This window comes from Astyanax mexicanus, chromosome 6 (genome assembly GCF_023375975.1).
Source record: "Astyanax mexicanus isolate ESR-SI-001 chromosome 6, AstMex3_surface, whole genome shotgun sequence".
NCBI classification, from domain to species: Eukaryota; Metazoa; Chordata; class Actinopteri; order Characiformes; family Acestrorhamphidae; genus Astyanax; species Astyanax mexicanus.
Genome location: NC_064413.1, coordinates 338,030 through 355,071, shown reverse-complemented (window position 1 = coordinate 355,071; position 17,042 = coordinate 338,030). Strand labels below are relative to the sequence as shown.

Sequence of the window (17,042 nt, the reverse complement as noted above, 5' to 3'; positions counted from 1 at the left end):
AGCAGTGTGTAAGACTGGTGGAGGAGAACATGATGCCAAGATGCATGAAAAAAACTGTGATTAAAAACCAGGATTATTCCACCAAATATTGATTATTTCTGAACTCTTAAAACTTTATGAATATGAACTTGTTTTCTTTGCATTATTTGAGGTCTGAAAGTTCTGCATCTTTTTTGTTATTTCAGTCATTTCTCATTTTCTGTAAATAAATGCTCTAAATGAGAATATTTTTATTTGTAATTTGGGAGAAATGTTGTCTGTAGTTTATAGAATAAAACAACAATGTTCATTTTACTCAAACATAAACCTATAAATAGCTAAATCAGAGAAACTGATTCAGAAACTGGAGTGGTAAATATCAGTAGTTTCAGGATGAAGACGAGCTCGTGTGTCATAAAGACATCAGTTCTGTTCTGCAGAATGAAGTGTGGGCGAGGGAGACATCGCTCTTTTCTACAGCTCTATTTATGTGGTATATAGTTGTTTTAGTTTGGCCAGCTCACTGAGAGGTTCATGCTCCATGAATTTCAGATTTACTCCCAAGAGACTCGTCAGTAAGATCAGGGTTTAGTCTGTTAGAAGAGTAAATGTGCTTCTTCTGTGGTTCTTATTAAATTTGCTTCAAATCTAATAATTATATGGCGTAATTCATGTAGGATACTTTAAATAGTTTATAAAATTAGTGTCTTATATCTGCATTTTAGGCAGTTTTTTAATACATACCTTAAAATAAGTTTTCAGACAAATATATTTTCCAATAATTAACTAATTTAATCAAACTGGTTTGTTTCAGCATTGATGTGATTCATCATTAAACCACACAAGCATCAGGAAGATACTTACTGTATATAAGTTAATAAGCTCAGGATTAGAGACAACACTTCAATACATCACAGAGATACTGATGAGCTCAGATCGGGCGCCAAAAATCTGATCTGACCCGGCCCGAGCCTGTGCGCGTTCTGCCCGTCCCGACCCACGAACTGTCATTATGAGCCCGAGCCCGATTTAAACCCGACATTATTTTAGTAAGTAGAGGTTTATAAAAACAGTTCAGGATGTTTGAATGAGCGAAATCTGTTCAGAATGATGTTAATTAACATTGCAACACTGAAGAAGCATAGACCTGATAATCTTGTAATGGAAGTTTTTAAGCTGGTTATTTTTTTGTTTGCTTTTTTCTCATTTTGTATTTTTTGTATTGTTATATATCTTCATGTTTCTTCTTACAGTGGAAGAATGGACCGTAATAGAAAAGAGGGAGGATTTCTTCTCTCTTACAGATGAAATATGTTTGTTTGATGGGGGTCGTGTTGGTGGTCTTGTGGTTTTGCACAAATGTTTGGAGTCTCTGTGGATTTTTTTGTATTTAAGTGGATTATTTTACATGATCTTTATCTTGGATTGTGTTTAATCTTCACTAAAAACGTCTCCTTAAAAATAATAATATAGGTTTAATATCTGTTCCATCTGGAAATCTGGAAATATGTAGCATTACTCAAATAATCAACAAAATAAAATATCTCATATTTAAATATAGTATTGATTTATTTGTATTGTTCTTGAGCTGTTTTATGTTACCTGTTGTTTTATATTGTTAATTTAAATAAAACAGGGCAAAGGCATCCAAATCCACCAGAACATCCAGCACTCGTCATAAAAGACCTTCAGCTTCAACTACAAAGGCGGTGTTATCAGTGTTATCAGTGTGCTGAGGGCTCTGATAGGAGGAATTGTGGGGGTTAAGCTCCTGCAGTCTAAAGCCAGACACATTTAGATCTGCTGATGATAAACAACTTTACCAAAACTGTCCAGATCTTAAAGAGGAGAACCATAAAATATTCCCCTCCATACATTACATTTTTATACTATTTTACCGTAAATAACATTACAGACAAAACAAAGACATATAGGCCCATGATTCAATTTGGAAAATAAAAAAAAACAGCTCTGGAAAAAAATGGTCTGAAAAAATGCAGAAAATGAGAAATAAGATGAAATAATTAAAAAAAAAAAGCAGAGCTTTCAGACCTCAAATAATGCAAAGAAAACAACAAGTTCATATTCATAAAGTTTTAAGAGTTCAGAAATAATTAATATTTGGTGGAATAATCCTGGTTGGTTTTTAATCACAGTTTTTTTCATGCATCTTGGCATCATGTTCTCCTCCACCAGTCTTACACACTGCTTTTGGATAACTTTATGCTGCTTTACTCCTGGTGCAAAAATTCAAGCAGTTCAGTTTGGTGGTTTGATGGTTTGTGATCATCCATCTTCCTCTTGATTATATTCCAGAGGTTCAATTAAATTTAATTCCAGAGAAACATAATTTTTAAGTGGACTAAGTAACAGACTTTCCAATGCTATAACATTTATTACCAATAATCATTGTTCCTATATTTATTGTACTATGTTTAAAAGCATTTAATGTGGATTTCTGATTATTGATTTCACCATCATTACCAACCATTGTGCTGTACACTGTGGGTGGTAATGCCTTTTCTTAAGGATATAAACATGACACTGTGGGTCGAGGAACATTAAACATATATTAAACATATAAGCATTAAGCATATAACTTCAGAAGTGGAATGTGCTCGATTCCAGTTTATATCATCTTGCCATGAGCAGGTGCGGGCAGGTGTGGACAGGTGTGTGGAGGTGTGTGGAGGTGTGGGCATTCCCAACCCGTGATACCCGAACACTTTTTTGATCAATTACCATTCTGCTTTCTCATGATTACTCTTTAAATTCTCCTGAATTTACCTAAAGCTCTTTAGTATAGTATAGTATAGTATAGTATAGTATAGTATAGTATAGTATAGTATAGTATAGTATAGAATGTATAACACACAGGCTGTAGGCAGCATGAATACAGGAGCTGAGATTTATTTCTGCATGATTATTAAAGAAGGCTCACCTGATCTCCTGCACCGCTGTCCTGAGAGTCCTGCTCAGACTCGTCTGTTGACTACAATAGCAGGATCATTAGAGGACGTTTGGAGGGGATTGTGTTTATTCTAGAAGCTTTAGTCTCTTTTGATAAGACCCATGCAGCTAAAAACAGGCACCAACTTGATTATCCTGAGATGTAAATCGATCACTTCCTACTTTCATTTTATGTTGGATTTGACATTGCTGTAGAGCAGAGGAGGACAACGCCTAGTCTGAGGACGTGACTCACTGCGGGGGGATTTACAGCACTGCCTTCATTTATTTACACAATATAGGATGTTCAGCTCAGTGAAAATCTGGTATTAAGACGGGTTTAGGACTTTTAGAAGAGCTGGGCTCTTGGCCGGACCGTGGTTGTGGATTATTGTTCCCTGAGATGAGAGAGTGTGAGGGATATTCCCTGTGTGAGGATGAGCTACGTACAGTATCTCTGCGGGAAAATCAGTCCAACCCTGGATATTTCAGAAATACCCCACACTGATTCACTGCAGCCAAAATATAAATAACATATCATAAAATGTTAAATGTAGTGTGGCAATGTGAGCTTAACTAACTACTAAATAGTTGAAATACAAAAATAAGAACCATTTCCTAGTTAGGATCTGTTAGGAACGCCGGTTCGAATCTCAGATCATGGTAGTTGGCATCAGCAGCCGGAGTCTGAGAGAGCACCATTGGTGAATAGAGAGTGTTAGCTGAGCATGCCGGTCTCAGAGGAAAGTCAGTCTGAAAAGAGGCGGAGTCTGGAGTCTTCATATGTATCAGAGGAGGCATGTGCTGGCCCTCCCCCTCCTTGTGTTGGGGGCATCACTAGTGAGAGGTCGAGTATATACACAAGTATATAAACAAGGATTTGGGAACTGGCCTTCCATATTGGGTAAAAATGGCATATAATTAGATATAAATTCATATTTTTTAACTATTCTCCAATTAATCTTTGCATCCACTTCTTACAGGTCAAGATGGCTCTGGAACCAACCCAGAAACACTGAGCGCAATAATTCTGATACAGTAATCTGTCTGTCTGTCTGTCTGTCTGTAAGAAAGTGAAAGTCCTCAGCAGTAAATGAGGGTCTGTGTGAGGGAGCAGATGATGCTGGTGGTGGAGCTGATGGTAATTTGTTTAGAGGCATGTGATTTCTGTATCACATGCTGAATCACTCTTCATGTGATTTTAACAAGATCTGATTTAAAGAGAAAATAAACTGAGCCTGACGAAGAAACAGCATCGCTCTCACTGATGACCAGGAGAGTTAATGGATGCAGGTTGCAGGTGATCCTTAAAATCAAATTAAATCAAGTTTTAGAGGATTTAACAAAGAAACCTTTTTTAAAAGACTTGAGTATCAATAGAAATGTTAAGTTTTAATTTGAAGGTATGTTTGTGCTGTTGTGCTTAGAAATCTTTGATTATAAATGGGTTTAATCCAGTCATACTGAAAAAGGCATTTTACAATTTGGTCTGTGTTCTCTAAGAATCTCTGCACTGGTCTGATAATCGATTACACGTTCTGAGAAGCTGATAACCGAACAAATATCAAAGATTAAAAAGAATAAAAACAGCAGAAATGTGTGAAACTAATGTGTGTCTCTGTAAACAGGCCGAGGTGCCTCCAGGCCTCCAGACCCAGAGAGAAACAGAAGCTTCATTATTATCAGAGTCAGGCTCTCAGATCACGCTGTGGATCAGAACCAACAGCTGATCGGATTCATCTGCTGCGGTCTCTGATTAAACTGTTCAATAAAGAGAGATGAGAGGAGGGATAAATGGAGAGACGGTCACCGTCTTCGAGGAACTGTCCTTCATCCATAAACTTAAACATTTAAAAAGCTCATCATAGTGATGTAGTCAGAATCACACGAGACCAAACCATGGACCCGTTACCTCCCAGCAAGACCAAGACTTTTATTAGTTTAGTTCAAACTAGGACCAATATTTTTAGTAGTTGAGTTCGAGTTAAGACCAAGACTTTTAATAGTCAAGTCTGAGTCAAAACCAAGACTTTTAGTAGTTGCGTTGAAATTAAGACCAATATTTTAGTACTTTAATTCGAGTTAAAAACAATATTTTTAGTAGTTGAGTTCAAGTTAAGACCAAAACTTTTAGTAGTCAAGTCTGAGTCAAGACCAGTTTTATCATTATTAACATTATAAAGTTTGATTGGTCCTACAGTAAAACCCTGTGGAACACCACAAGATCTGCTCTATCAACCAACAGTTCACCATCAGTTCACTACAGTTTCTGCACTACAGTTAATTACAGATAAATAAGCTAGTGAACACTGTAGTTCACTGATCGACTCTCCTGTTGTTTATTTTCCTCTGTTTAAATCCTGATTCTGAGATTCTCAGTAGGATAAAATACTGTATTAACCAGAATCAATAATCAATCAAACTACTTATAAACCATGTGAAGAGCTATTGATAAGAGAAAGAAAGATACGAGGAGATGTATATGTGTGTGTGGATGTGGGTCTATAGATTACTGTGTATAAATAAATAAGTGTGTGTGTGGAGATACGTGTGTTTCTGTTAGTTGGTGAAATGGATTGTAGGTGGTATATAATATATGTTTTAGTAGTTTTAGTTTGAGAAGTCTCTGGAACACCTGTATTGTGTGGAGGTGCAGCTCTGAGGGCCTAAAGCTGAGTAATGAAAGTGTTTAGAGGTGTTGAACACCTGGAATAGTTCAGACGTGAGTCACAGACTGAACTGAGTTCAGACCCACCAGCAAAGAGACAAGTGCTCATTCACCACAGAGCCGAGTCACAAAACACTCAAACTACTGTCTGATCTCTCCGCTGACTGAAGGATTTCTAATAGAAATGTTTAGATTTTGTGTTTCACTTTACTGTACGACGTTCTAGCAAATACAAAAACATACAGCAAAAAATAAGAGAGCACTTAAAAATGATGAGTTTCTCTGATTTTACCAAATTAAAAACCTCTGGAATATAATCAAGAGGAAGATGGATGATCACAAACCATCAAACCACCAAACTGAACTGCTTGAATTTTTGCACCAGGAGTAAAGCAGCATAAAGTTATCCAAAAGCAGTGTGTAAGACTGGTGGAGGAGGAGAACATGATGCCAAGATGCATGAAAAAAACTGTGATTAAAAACCAACCAGGGTTATTCCACCAACTATTGATTATTTCTGAACTCTTAAAACTTAAGAGTTAAACTAAATGTTGGTTAATTGATTGATTTATTGATTGATTAATTCATTGATTAATTTGACATGTCAGTCTAAATACTTAATGCTGTGATGTTCTGTACTGATGAATGTATTCTCTGTGGCTCTGCTGGGCTGAATGATGTTCTTTCAGAGTGCGTTTGAAAGGAAGTAGCAGGACGGTGAGATCAGCAGGACTGAGGTGTGATATTTAGGGTTTGTTTGGGATCTGAACAGGTTCACAGAGAGCAGGTTCTCACACTTTAACACACTTTAATCCTTCAGACACAACCGCTGCTTTACCACATCTTAACATCTAAAACAAACCTAAATATCTGCTAAACTTCATTTTATTAAAGAGAGAAGATGATCAGTAATGGTGTGGATAAATTTTAAAAGAGGAAATCTGGTGTGAAATGAGCTGGAGTTGTAGTGAAACATCTCGTGATCACGAGTAAGAAATTTTTAGCTGATGCTCCCAACTAACAGCTTACAGGGATATTGATAGTGATATTGATAGTGATAGTAATATTGATAGTGATAGTAATAGTGATATTGATATTGATATTGATAGTGATAGTGATAGTAATAGTGATATTGATAGTGATAGTGATATTGATATTGATAGTGATAGTAATAGTGATATTGATAGTGATAGTGATATTGATATTGATAGTGATATTGATAGTGATAGTGATAGTAATAGTGATATTGATAGTGATATTGATATTGATAGTGATAGTGATAGTGATATTGATAGTGATAGTGATATTGATATTGATATTGATAGTGATAGTAATAGTGATATTGATAGTGATAGTGATATTGATATTGATAGTGATAGTAATAGTGATATTGATAGTGATAGTGATATTGATATTGATAGTGATATTGATATTGATAGTGATAGTAATAGTGATATTGATAGTGATAGTAATATTGATAGTGATAGTAATAGTGATATTGATATTGATAGTGATAGTAATAGTGATATTGATAGTGATAGTGATATTGATATTGATAGTGATATTGATAGTGATAGTGATATTGATAGTGATATTGATATTGATAGTGATAGTGATATTGATATTGATAGTGATATTGATATTGATAGTGATAGTAATAGTGATATTGATAGTGATAGTAATATTGATAGTGATAGTAATAGTGATATTGATATTGATAGTGATAGTAATAGTGATATTGATAGTGATAGTGATATTGATATTGATAGTGATATTGATAGTGATAGTGATATTGATAGTGATAGTGATATTGATAGTGATAGTGATATTGATATTGATATTGATAGTGATAGTAATAGTGATATTGATAGTGATAGTGATATTGATATTGATAGTGATATTGATAGTGATAGTGATATTGATAGTGATATTGATATTGATAGTGATAGTAATAGTGATATTGATAGTGATAGTGATATTGATATTGATAGTGATATTGATAGTGATAGTGATAGTAATAGTGATATTGATAGTGATAGTGATAGTGATATTGATATTGATAGTGATAGTAATAGTGATATTGATAGTGATAGTGATATTGATAGTGATAGTAATAGTGATATTGATAGTGATATTGATATTGATATTGATAGTAATAGTGATATTGATATTGATAGTGATAGTGATATTGATATTGATATTGATAGTGATAGTAATAGTGATATTGATAGTGATAGTGATATTGATAGTGATATTGATATTGATATTGATAGTGATAGTAATAGTGATATTGATAGTGATAGTGATATTGATATTGATAGTGATATTGATAGTGATAGTGATAGTAATAGTGATATTGATAGTGATAGTGATAGTGATATTGATAGTGATAGTAATAGTGATATTGCTAGTGATAGTGATATTGATAGTGATAGTAATAGTGATATTGATAGTGATATTGATATTGATAGTGATAGTGATATTGATAGTGATAGTAATAGTGATAGTGATAGTGATATTGATATTGATAGTAATAGTGATATTGATAGTGATAGTGATATTGATAGTGATAGTAATAGTGATATTGATAGTGATATTGATAGTGATAGTAATAGTGATATTGATATTGATATTGATATTGATAGTGATAGTGATATTGATATTGATAGTGATAGTGATATTGATAGTGATATTGATAGTGATAGTGATATTGATATTGATATTGATATTGATAGTGATAGTGATATTGATAGTGATATTGATAGTGATATTGATAGTGATAGTGATAATGATATTGATAGTGATATTGATAGTGATAGTGATATTGATAGTGATAGTGATAATGATATTGATAGTGATATTGATAGTGATATTGATAGTGATAGTAATAGTGATATTGATATTGATAGTGATAGTGATAATGATAGTGATATTGATAGTGATAGTGATAGTGATATTGATAGTGATATTGATAGTGATATTGATAGTGATATTGATAGTGATAGTGATAGTGATATTGATAGTGATAGTGATAGTAATAGTGATATTGATATTGATAGTGATAATGATAGTGATAGTGATATTGATAGTGATATTGATAGTGATAGTGATATTGATAGTGATATTGATAGTGATAGTGATATTGATAGTGATATTGATAGTGATATTGATAGTGATATTGATAGTGATAGTGATAATGATATTGATAGTGATATTGATAGTGATATTGATAGTGATAGTGATATTGATAGTGATATTGATAGTGATAGTGATAGTGATAGTGATAGTGATATTGATAGTGATATTGATAGTGATATTGATAGTGATATTGATAGTGATAGTGATAATGATATTGATAGTGATATTGATAGTGATATTGATAGTGATAGTGATATTGATAGTGATATTGATAGTGATATTGATAGTGATATTGATAGTGATAGTGATATTGATAGTGATATTGATAGTGATAGTAATAGTGATATTGATATTGATAGTGATATTGATATTGATAGTGATAATGATAGTGATAGTGATATTGATAGTGATAGTAATAGTGATAGTGAAATTGATGGTGATAGTGATGATGATAGTAATAGTGATAGTAACAGTGATAGTGATAGTGATATTGATGGTGATGGTGATTTTATCTTTTACCTTTTAGCCCTTTTTATTTTATTAATTTTATTCACTTTGATTCATATCCTTGATATGTGTGAACAGTGTTCTGGAACCAGTCTGTACCTGTACCCCACACCAGTCTCTCCTCCTGTCTCTCCTCCTGTCTCTCCTCCATTCTCTCCTCCTGTCTCTCCTCCTGTCTCTCCTCCTGTCTCTCGTCCTGTCTCTCCTCCTGTCTCTCCTCCAGTCTCTCCTCCAGTCTCTCCTCCAGTCTCTCCTCCTGTCTCTCCTCCTGTCTCTCCTCCTGTCTCTCCTCCTGTCTTTCCTCCAGTCTCTCCTCCAGTCTCTCCTCCTGTCTCTCCTCCTGTCTCTCCTCCTGTCTCTCTGAGACACATCTGGTAAAATCTGGGTTGATCTTCTCCTGCTGGTGAATCAGGAATGAAATGATCATGAATCAGTGATGAAGCAACAGGAACTTTCCAATCCCGATATAAAGCTGTTACTCACCATTAAAGCTTTATGGTGTTCAGACTGCAGATATATCTGACAATTTCTTAAATAAGATCTATTCAGATCTGTTATTTACAAGTAATCAAATTAGATCAGATTAGAAAATTATTATTTTTGCTGTGGCAAAAAAAGACATAATAAATCTGATTTGAGGATCCAGAGCAGAGTATACTTAACATGGAAAGTTTTTTACTTACTTTAAAATTTAAAATATCTACTTAAATACAAACAAAAAGTACTATTTTGGAAGAACTTATGGCAACTTAAGTATATTTCAATTGTAATTAAGCTATATTTAAATATATACTTAGTGGAAAACAAATACAAGTGCACTTTAAGCATTATTTGTAAATATATATATATATATATATATTTTTTTTTTCTATCAACACAACATATAATTTTAAATACATTTTATGGACATTCAGAGAAAGTACATTTAATGTGTATTTTCATTAAGTATATTAAATTGAAAATTTAAATTTTAGTATACTTTACCTAATTTGAACATACATACGTTTAGGGCTCTTAAGTAAACTTCCTTTTCAGAAAGATCACTGTAACACTGGTTCTAGTTTTTGTACTAATTTTAACCTATAGAATTAAATTAAAAGTATTTTATGTAACTGTACACACACACACGTGTATATATATATACTGTATTATTAGCACATAGAGTCATAGATATATTCTGATCCTGGTGAGTCTCAGTGTCCAACAACACAAACTTAATACCTTAACTGACAGATTTAACAGGAATCTGATTTGGAAAAGCACCAAACAGAGGAGTGAATGACCCACAATTAGCAATTAGACTGTCTGATCTGGTACGCTATAGTAAGACTCATTATTTATAAATAATTAATTTATTCTATGTTTTATTATTTATTATTTTATCACACATTCAGCATTCTGCAGCATGCACCTCCCACACAACTCATTCTGTACCTGCACTTTACTCATAATTACTCTAAATCACCTACTGGACTATTATATATATATTTGTTATTGCATTATTCTACGTGTTGTAAATACTGTTCTCTGCACACTTGTGGGAACCTGCAAGTTATTCACTCACATGTACACACCTGTACACACCTGTACACACCTGTACACACCTGTAGACACCTATACTTTGTGACGTGACAATAAATACCTTATATCTTGAATCTAATAAATTGCTGTAAACTATAAAACACAGAGGCTAAATAAACAATAAAGAGCGTAAATAGCTTAATAAAAATCAATTAAAGATGAAAATCAATTAAATATCTGAAATCCTTTTTTATTCATAAAGTGTAAAAAAACAAATACAAAAATAATCACCCATTCCACTTTTAAATGCATACTTATCAAGATACAATCATTTCAGTCACACATACATTCAAATGTATTAACAGATGCTGAATACAGATCCACAGCTCCGAGAGGCACTGGGTGGAGGAGCATCGCTGATCTGAACGCTGCTGTTTCTGTTCTCTCGTGTTTTAATGTTCGTGTAGCACTTTATTAAACACTTTTATTTCAGCAGAAATAAAGCGCTTTGTTTTGCACTTGTTCCCTCTGTAGTAAAATGGCTTTGATTGATTATTTTTGGTTCTTATTTTAGTTCTTTGGCTCGGACGCATCTCACCTGCTGTGAAACAGAATAACAGCAATAAAACTAAGATACTGAGATAGCCTTAAACATCCAAAAATGGATAATAGGCTTATAATAATTGGCTTTAAATTACGGCTCACGTGAGCTCACGCACGCGCACGCCCTGATCTGACCTCCCAAATTGTACCCAACAGTAAACAATACTACAGTACAGTGAGAAGGGTAAAAAGTCCATCACTGCTGAAGACAGTGAGAATACTGTTAAACTGGAGCACATGATGAAGCACATGAGGAACAGGAGGGATGAGTGGAGGGCTTGTGTTGTTTTTTCTGCACTGAAATGAACAGAAGACTCAGTCACAGATCCACACACAGCGTTTCCATCACACACTCGCTGGTTTGGGGTTTTATTTCCTGTGTGAGGAGAGAGTGCGGAGTGTGTGATAAATGGTAAGGCATCACGGAGTTCGATATAAAAACGGTTTAAAAAGTTCAGTGCTGGTTTTTGGTCAGTGGGCCACGCAGCAGCCCGACTCCTCGTGCTTGTGTAAGAGGGACATTCTGGAGAAGGTTTTGGAGCAGTTCTTGCACTGGTATTTCTTCACGTCTGAGTGGGTCTGCAGGTGAGCTCTGAGGTTGGAGCGGTCGGCGAACGCTCGGCTGCAGTGCGGACAGGAGAACGGCTTCTCCCCTGAAACAGAGAGAGAGACACAATCAGCGCTCTGAAGCAGATATACAAACATACAACACAATAAATCAGCCAAACGCATATCAAAAATAGTCAATGTTAAACTGTCTGAACTGTTTAATACTCTCTAAAACCCAAAAACACTGAATTATTATAAACTGTTGTATTATTTCAAGAATCTACACTAACAACACCGGACATTTCCAGCCAATACTGGAGATTAACTGAGCAAGTCTTTATTATTATTTCTCCTGTGCTTCTCAGCAGGCTTATATAACCTTATAAACAATATGATCAGACAATGATGTTGCCAATGTTATAATTGCACTACTGAACTTTTTACACTTTTTTCATATTCCACTGCTGTAGATAATCATGTACTTACTTGTAAATAATATCCAGAACACATTACTGTTTTCATGTATTTATTTCCATCCTGGATGTAAATTTAACACCAATTTAATATTTATATTTAGTTAGTTTATTTCTTTCTTTATTGTATATTTTTCTCTTTTATCTTTATGCGGTTTCCATGGCAAGGAGCAAAGAAAGAATTTCATTGTACGAGGAAACTTGTTTTTAACTGTGCACATGACTAAAAACTTCTTCAGGTTACTACCTTTAAACCTTTAAATCTTACTTTGCTAACGCTAGCTAATTCACAACTACCTGCTGCTACTACTAGCAGAATCATTTGCTTGATAAAAGTTTAATAAATAAGCAAATAAATGTCTAACATCTATTAAAGTCAAGGTTTATGACAGAATCTCTCAACCCCCTGAGGTCTTTGAAAGGACCCTGAAAGTCTGAGTAGTTTTCCTGCTTCAAACTCAAAAATCTAAGAAAACAACTAAACTAATCAGCTCATTTAACACATTTTGAATTAAAGTGGGTGGTCTTAAAGCAGTGGAAGCACTAAAAGCCGACAGGTGTGAAGGAACAGGGTGGAGAAAGTAGAGGATTTAAGGTATAGATAAGGATATGTGGTAGTAAATACACAAGTAAGTGCTCTGATGTGAGAAAGAGGGATTGAAGATAGAGGAATTGATAATAATGAATAGAATAAAGCAGATGCAAATACAGATAAAAGAACCAGGTTTTTGGTGTCACTTTTAGTGCTGAATGGATGGAAGATTGAAGATTGAAAACAGGTGTCTTAAGGTGGGAACGCACTAAAAGCAGACAGGTGTAGGGCTGCAGCAATTAGTCGATATAATCAAGATATGTCGATTATTTAAATTTGTCAACTACACATTTCATTGTCGATTAATCATTAAATTGTATCAGTGGAGACAGAAGCGCAATGGGAGATAAATGAGGGTAAATCTCTCACTCACACAGTTTATACTCTACTTAATCTGTGTCTTGAAAAGTGACCAAACACAACAGTAATCAGCCCTTTAATCAGCATTTAAATGCTTTTTAAAAGGTAAATAAGAGCGTTTGTTTTTCTGGGATTAAAAGCGTGAATTCAGCTGTAACTGGAAATATCTGCACTGATAAACTGTGCTGGACTGAGGAGCACAGCTTTACACACGTGCTCACGTTTACAAGCACGTGCCCAACCATGTGGATGGAGGCCATGCAGTTACCTCGTGTTTACTCCTGAAACCCCTCCCCCTGCCTCTCATGCTTCTCAGGCAGCAGCAGCCTGTCACTCACACAGACACAGAGACAGCGCTGTGTATCTACTTCTTGTGTCAAGAATCAAAACACCCGAACAATGACGATGCTTAAACGATATATCGTGCAGCCCTAGAGCCCTAGTGTGCAGTGCAGTGGACCTCGAGGAGCAGGATAGAGAAAGACAGATTTAGTATAAAGTGTAAAGTAGGGAATTTAAGCTATTGATTGGGATTTGAGGCAGTAAATACTAAAGTTAGTGCTCTGATGTGAGAAAAAGAAATTAAAGATGGAATTAAGCAGATATATGTACAGATATAAGGTGTGTGGTGCTGTTGAAGGGTAGGGCACTGTTAGTATGATTAGGTAGAGACATTGTCCTCACCTGTGTGTGTCCTGATGTGTCCCTGGAGCAGCCAGGGTCTGGAGAAGGCCTTGCCGCACATTTTGCAGACGCAGGGCAGCGTGTGAGTCCTTATGTGCATCTTCAGGGCTCCCAGGCTCACGTACTCCTTCTCACAGTACTTACAGCTGAAGGATTTCCGGGCCTGGGCGTCGCAGTGCAGCTGCTTGTGCTTCATCAGGCCGGAGTAGGTGGAGTAGGACTTGGCGCACAGGCCGCACTGGAACTTCTCCGAGTCCTCGGAGCTCAGCTTCCCGGACCCTCGCTCGTCCTCGTCGGCGCTCCTCGGGCTCTCGGAGCCGGCCCGGCCCTTGGAGGAGGCATCTGAGAGCGGGGACAGGTCGCCGGAGACGGGGGACAGGTCGCTGGGCAGCGGGGACAGCGGGGACTCGTGGCTCGTGGTCCACACGGTGATGGTGCTGTAGGCCACAGGGCTCAGGACTTCCGGCTGAGGTATGATGGGCATCGGAAGACTTTTGAGGAGATACGGGGACAGAAATACTGGAGGAGAAAGAAAGAAATATAAAAATAAGTCAGAAATTAAAGCAGTGAATTAAAGCAGGGAAATCACTAAAACATACAGGTGTACAGGACCTGGAGAAGTAGGGTTAATAAAGACAGGTCTATAGAGTTTATTTGATTTTACAAGATTAAAAACCTCTGGAATATAATCAAGAGGAAGATGGATGATCACAAACCATCAAACCACCAAACTGAACTGCTTGAATTTTTACACCAGGAGTAAAGCAGCATAAAGTTATCCAAAAGCAGTGTGTAAGACTGGTGGAGGAGAACATGATGACAAGATGTATGAAAACTGTGATTAAAAACCAGGAACATTCCACTAAATATTGTTATTTCAGCCAGTTTTTTGGAATTTAGGAGAAATGTTTGTAGTTTATAGAATAAAACAACAATGTTCATTTTACTCAAACATAAACCTATAAATAGCAAAATCAGGCTTATCAAAAGAGGCAAAAGTGAGTTAAAGCAGGGAAAGCACTAAAAGCATACAGGTGTACAGGTTTAGAGGACCAGGGTTGAGACAAACAGGTGTAAAGTAGAGGAATAAGTTAAGGGTTTAAGCAGATATGTGGCAGCAAATACAAAAGTAAGTGATCTGATGTAAGAAAGAGAAATAGAACATTCTTAAAAATAATACTAAATAACTAAATTATTTATAGAGTAGGGATGTAGTTGAAGTTTAAAAACGGGACAGGGTACTGGCAGACTTCTGAAGAGATATGTTGAGTGAAATAAAGCAGGGAAAGCACTAAAAGCATAAACATGTAGAGGGCAGTGGGCCTGGAGGAGCAGGATTGAGAAACACGGGTCTAGTGTTTAGTGTAAAGTAGGGAATGTAAGCTATTGATATGTGGCACTAAATACAAAAGTAAGTGATCTGATGTAAGAAAGAGGAATGAAAGCATTGGGGAATTAATGAAACATTTGCAAGACAATATTTGGAATTTTAGTGTTAGTTACTGTTACAGGGCACTGGCAGGCTTTTGTTGTTTTATTCTAGAAACTACAGACATTTCTCCCAAATTCCAAATACAAATATTCTCATTCAGAGCATTTATTTACAGAAAATGAGAAATGGCTGAAATAACAAAAAAGATGCAGAGCTTTCAGACCTCAAATAATGCAAAGAAAACAAGTTCATATTCATAAAGTTTTAAGAGTTCATCTTGGCATCATGTTCTCCTCCGCCAGTCTTACACACTGCTTTTGGATAACTTTATGCTGCTTTACTCCTGGTGCAAAAATTCAAGCAGTTCAGTTTGGTGGTTTGATGGTTTGTGATCATCCATCTTCCTCTTGATTATATTCCAGAGGTTTTTAATTTGGTAAAATCAAAGAAAATCATCATTTTTAAGTAGTTTCCTATTTTTTTCCAGAGCTGAAAGTTTTACTGCTACTGCTGAATAACTAGTTAAGTAACTGTTTAAACTAGTAAACTGTTAGCTGACATACTACCTAAACTAGTTTTCTAGCTAAATAATTTAAGTTTAACATGTTTGGTATGTAGATTACTTGTCTAATTCACTATATAAATTATTATAATATGGTTAAACCGTTAGTTTTTACCTGTTGGACTCTCCAGTTCACTGTAGTTTGGCTTCTTTGCGGAGTTAAAATGCTTTTTCACCAGAAAAGATCGCGGCATTTTGAGAAAATGTGTAAAAATAACCCAAACACCGAACCGATCCTCGTCTCTTCCCCGCTGTAATAAACCACCGAAACCGAGTAAATCCTCACTGCGTCCCCCGGAAAACTGCGCTCATCTCCCGCTACACTTCCACCATCTACCCGCTACCCGCCCGCCTGCAGCCTGTAAATACCACCCACCCGCTTTCCGCACAACCCCGCCCTCCTGCCATACGATTGGCTAACCGGACCCTGCCTGCCGCGCTGGGATTGGCTAATACTTTCCGTCCACAAACAAGAGGCGGGGATTTCGCCCGAAAACAGGCGGGAAAAACAACAGTCAGCACGTCTAATCAGGTGCATAAGGCGGAGTTTAAAATAATAATTTCCATAATCAAAACTGCTCTGACCAATCATTGGCGCGCTGGTTCTCAGTGGGCGGGGCTGCGTGAAATGTGGTGGAGGAGACAGGTGTTTTTGAGAAAGTGAGCTGAGTAAATTCATAAACTGCAGAAATAAATAAATAACAATGATCATATTTATTATACTGAAAATAAATGATTATCTTGTCTTTTTACTAATCATTAATTGATTTATTAATGAATTCATTTAATTGTTCATTTAATTCATACATTTATTCATTAATGTTTGTATTTTGTTTAATGATTAATTAGTTCATTAATTTATTTATTCAGCATTTTTTGTATTTATTTATTGACTGATTCATTCATTCATTTATTCATTCACCTATATACTCATTCATTTATGCATGTATTTGTTTATTGATTGATTGATTGATTGATTGATTGATTGATTGATTCATTCATTCATTCATTCATTTAGGAGACAG

General features: G+C 35.6%; 2 protein-coding genes across 2 annotated transcripts in view; both read right to left on the bottom strand.

The window, feature by feature from the left end:
* The window catches only part of abcd4 (ATP-binding cassette, sub-family D (ALD), member 4), a 234,306-nt gene extending 232,012 nt beyond the window's left edge, over positions 1-2,294 (bottom strand). Inside the window, exon 1 of the mRNA XM_049480836.1 lies at positions 2,134-2,294. The gene's annotated coding sequence lies outside the window, so the exon portion shown is untranslated. The remainder of the gene's footprint in view (positions 1-2,133) is intronic.
* Positions 2,295-10,991: 8,697 nt separating this feature from the next.
* On the bottom strand, positions 10,992-16,363 carry snai2 (snail family zinc finger 2). Its single transcript, XM_022666952.2, has 3 exons — positions 16,133-16,363; positions 14,024-14,542; positions 10,992-12,018 (listed from the first exon to the last, which is right to left on the bottom strand). The coding sequence occupies exons 1-3, from the start codon at positions 16,209-16,211 to the stop codon at positions 11,837-11,839; spliced, it is 780 nt and encodes a 259-aa protein (XP_022522673.1). The 5' UTR covers positions 16,212-16,363; the 3' UTR covers positions 10,992-11,836.
* Positions 16,364-17,042: the final 679 nt, after the last annotated feature.

Coding starts and splice junctions, on each gene's coding strand:
- snai2 (XM_022666952.2), bottom strand. CDS start 16,211: ATGCCGCGATCTTTTCTGGTGAAAAAGCATTTTAACTCCGCAAAGAAG. Junction 14,543..16,132: donor TGAACTGGAGAGTCCAACAG/GTAAAAACTAAC, acceptor TTTCTCCTCCAG/TATTTCTGTCCCCGTATCTC. Junction 12,019..14,023: donor ACACATCAGGACACACACAG/GTGAGGACAATG, acceptor TCTCTGTTTCAG/GGGAGAAGCCGTTCTCCTGT.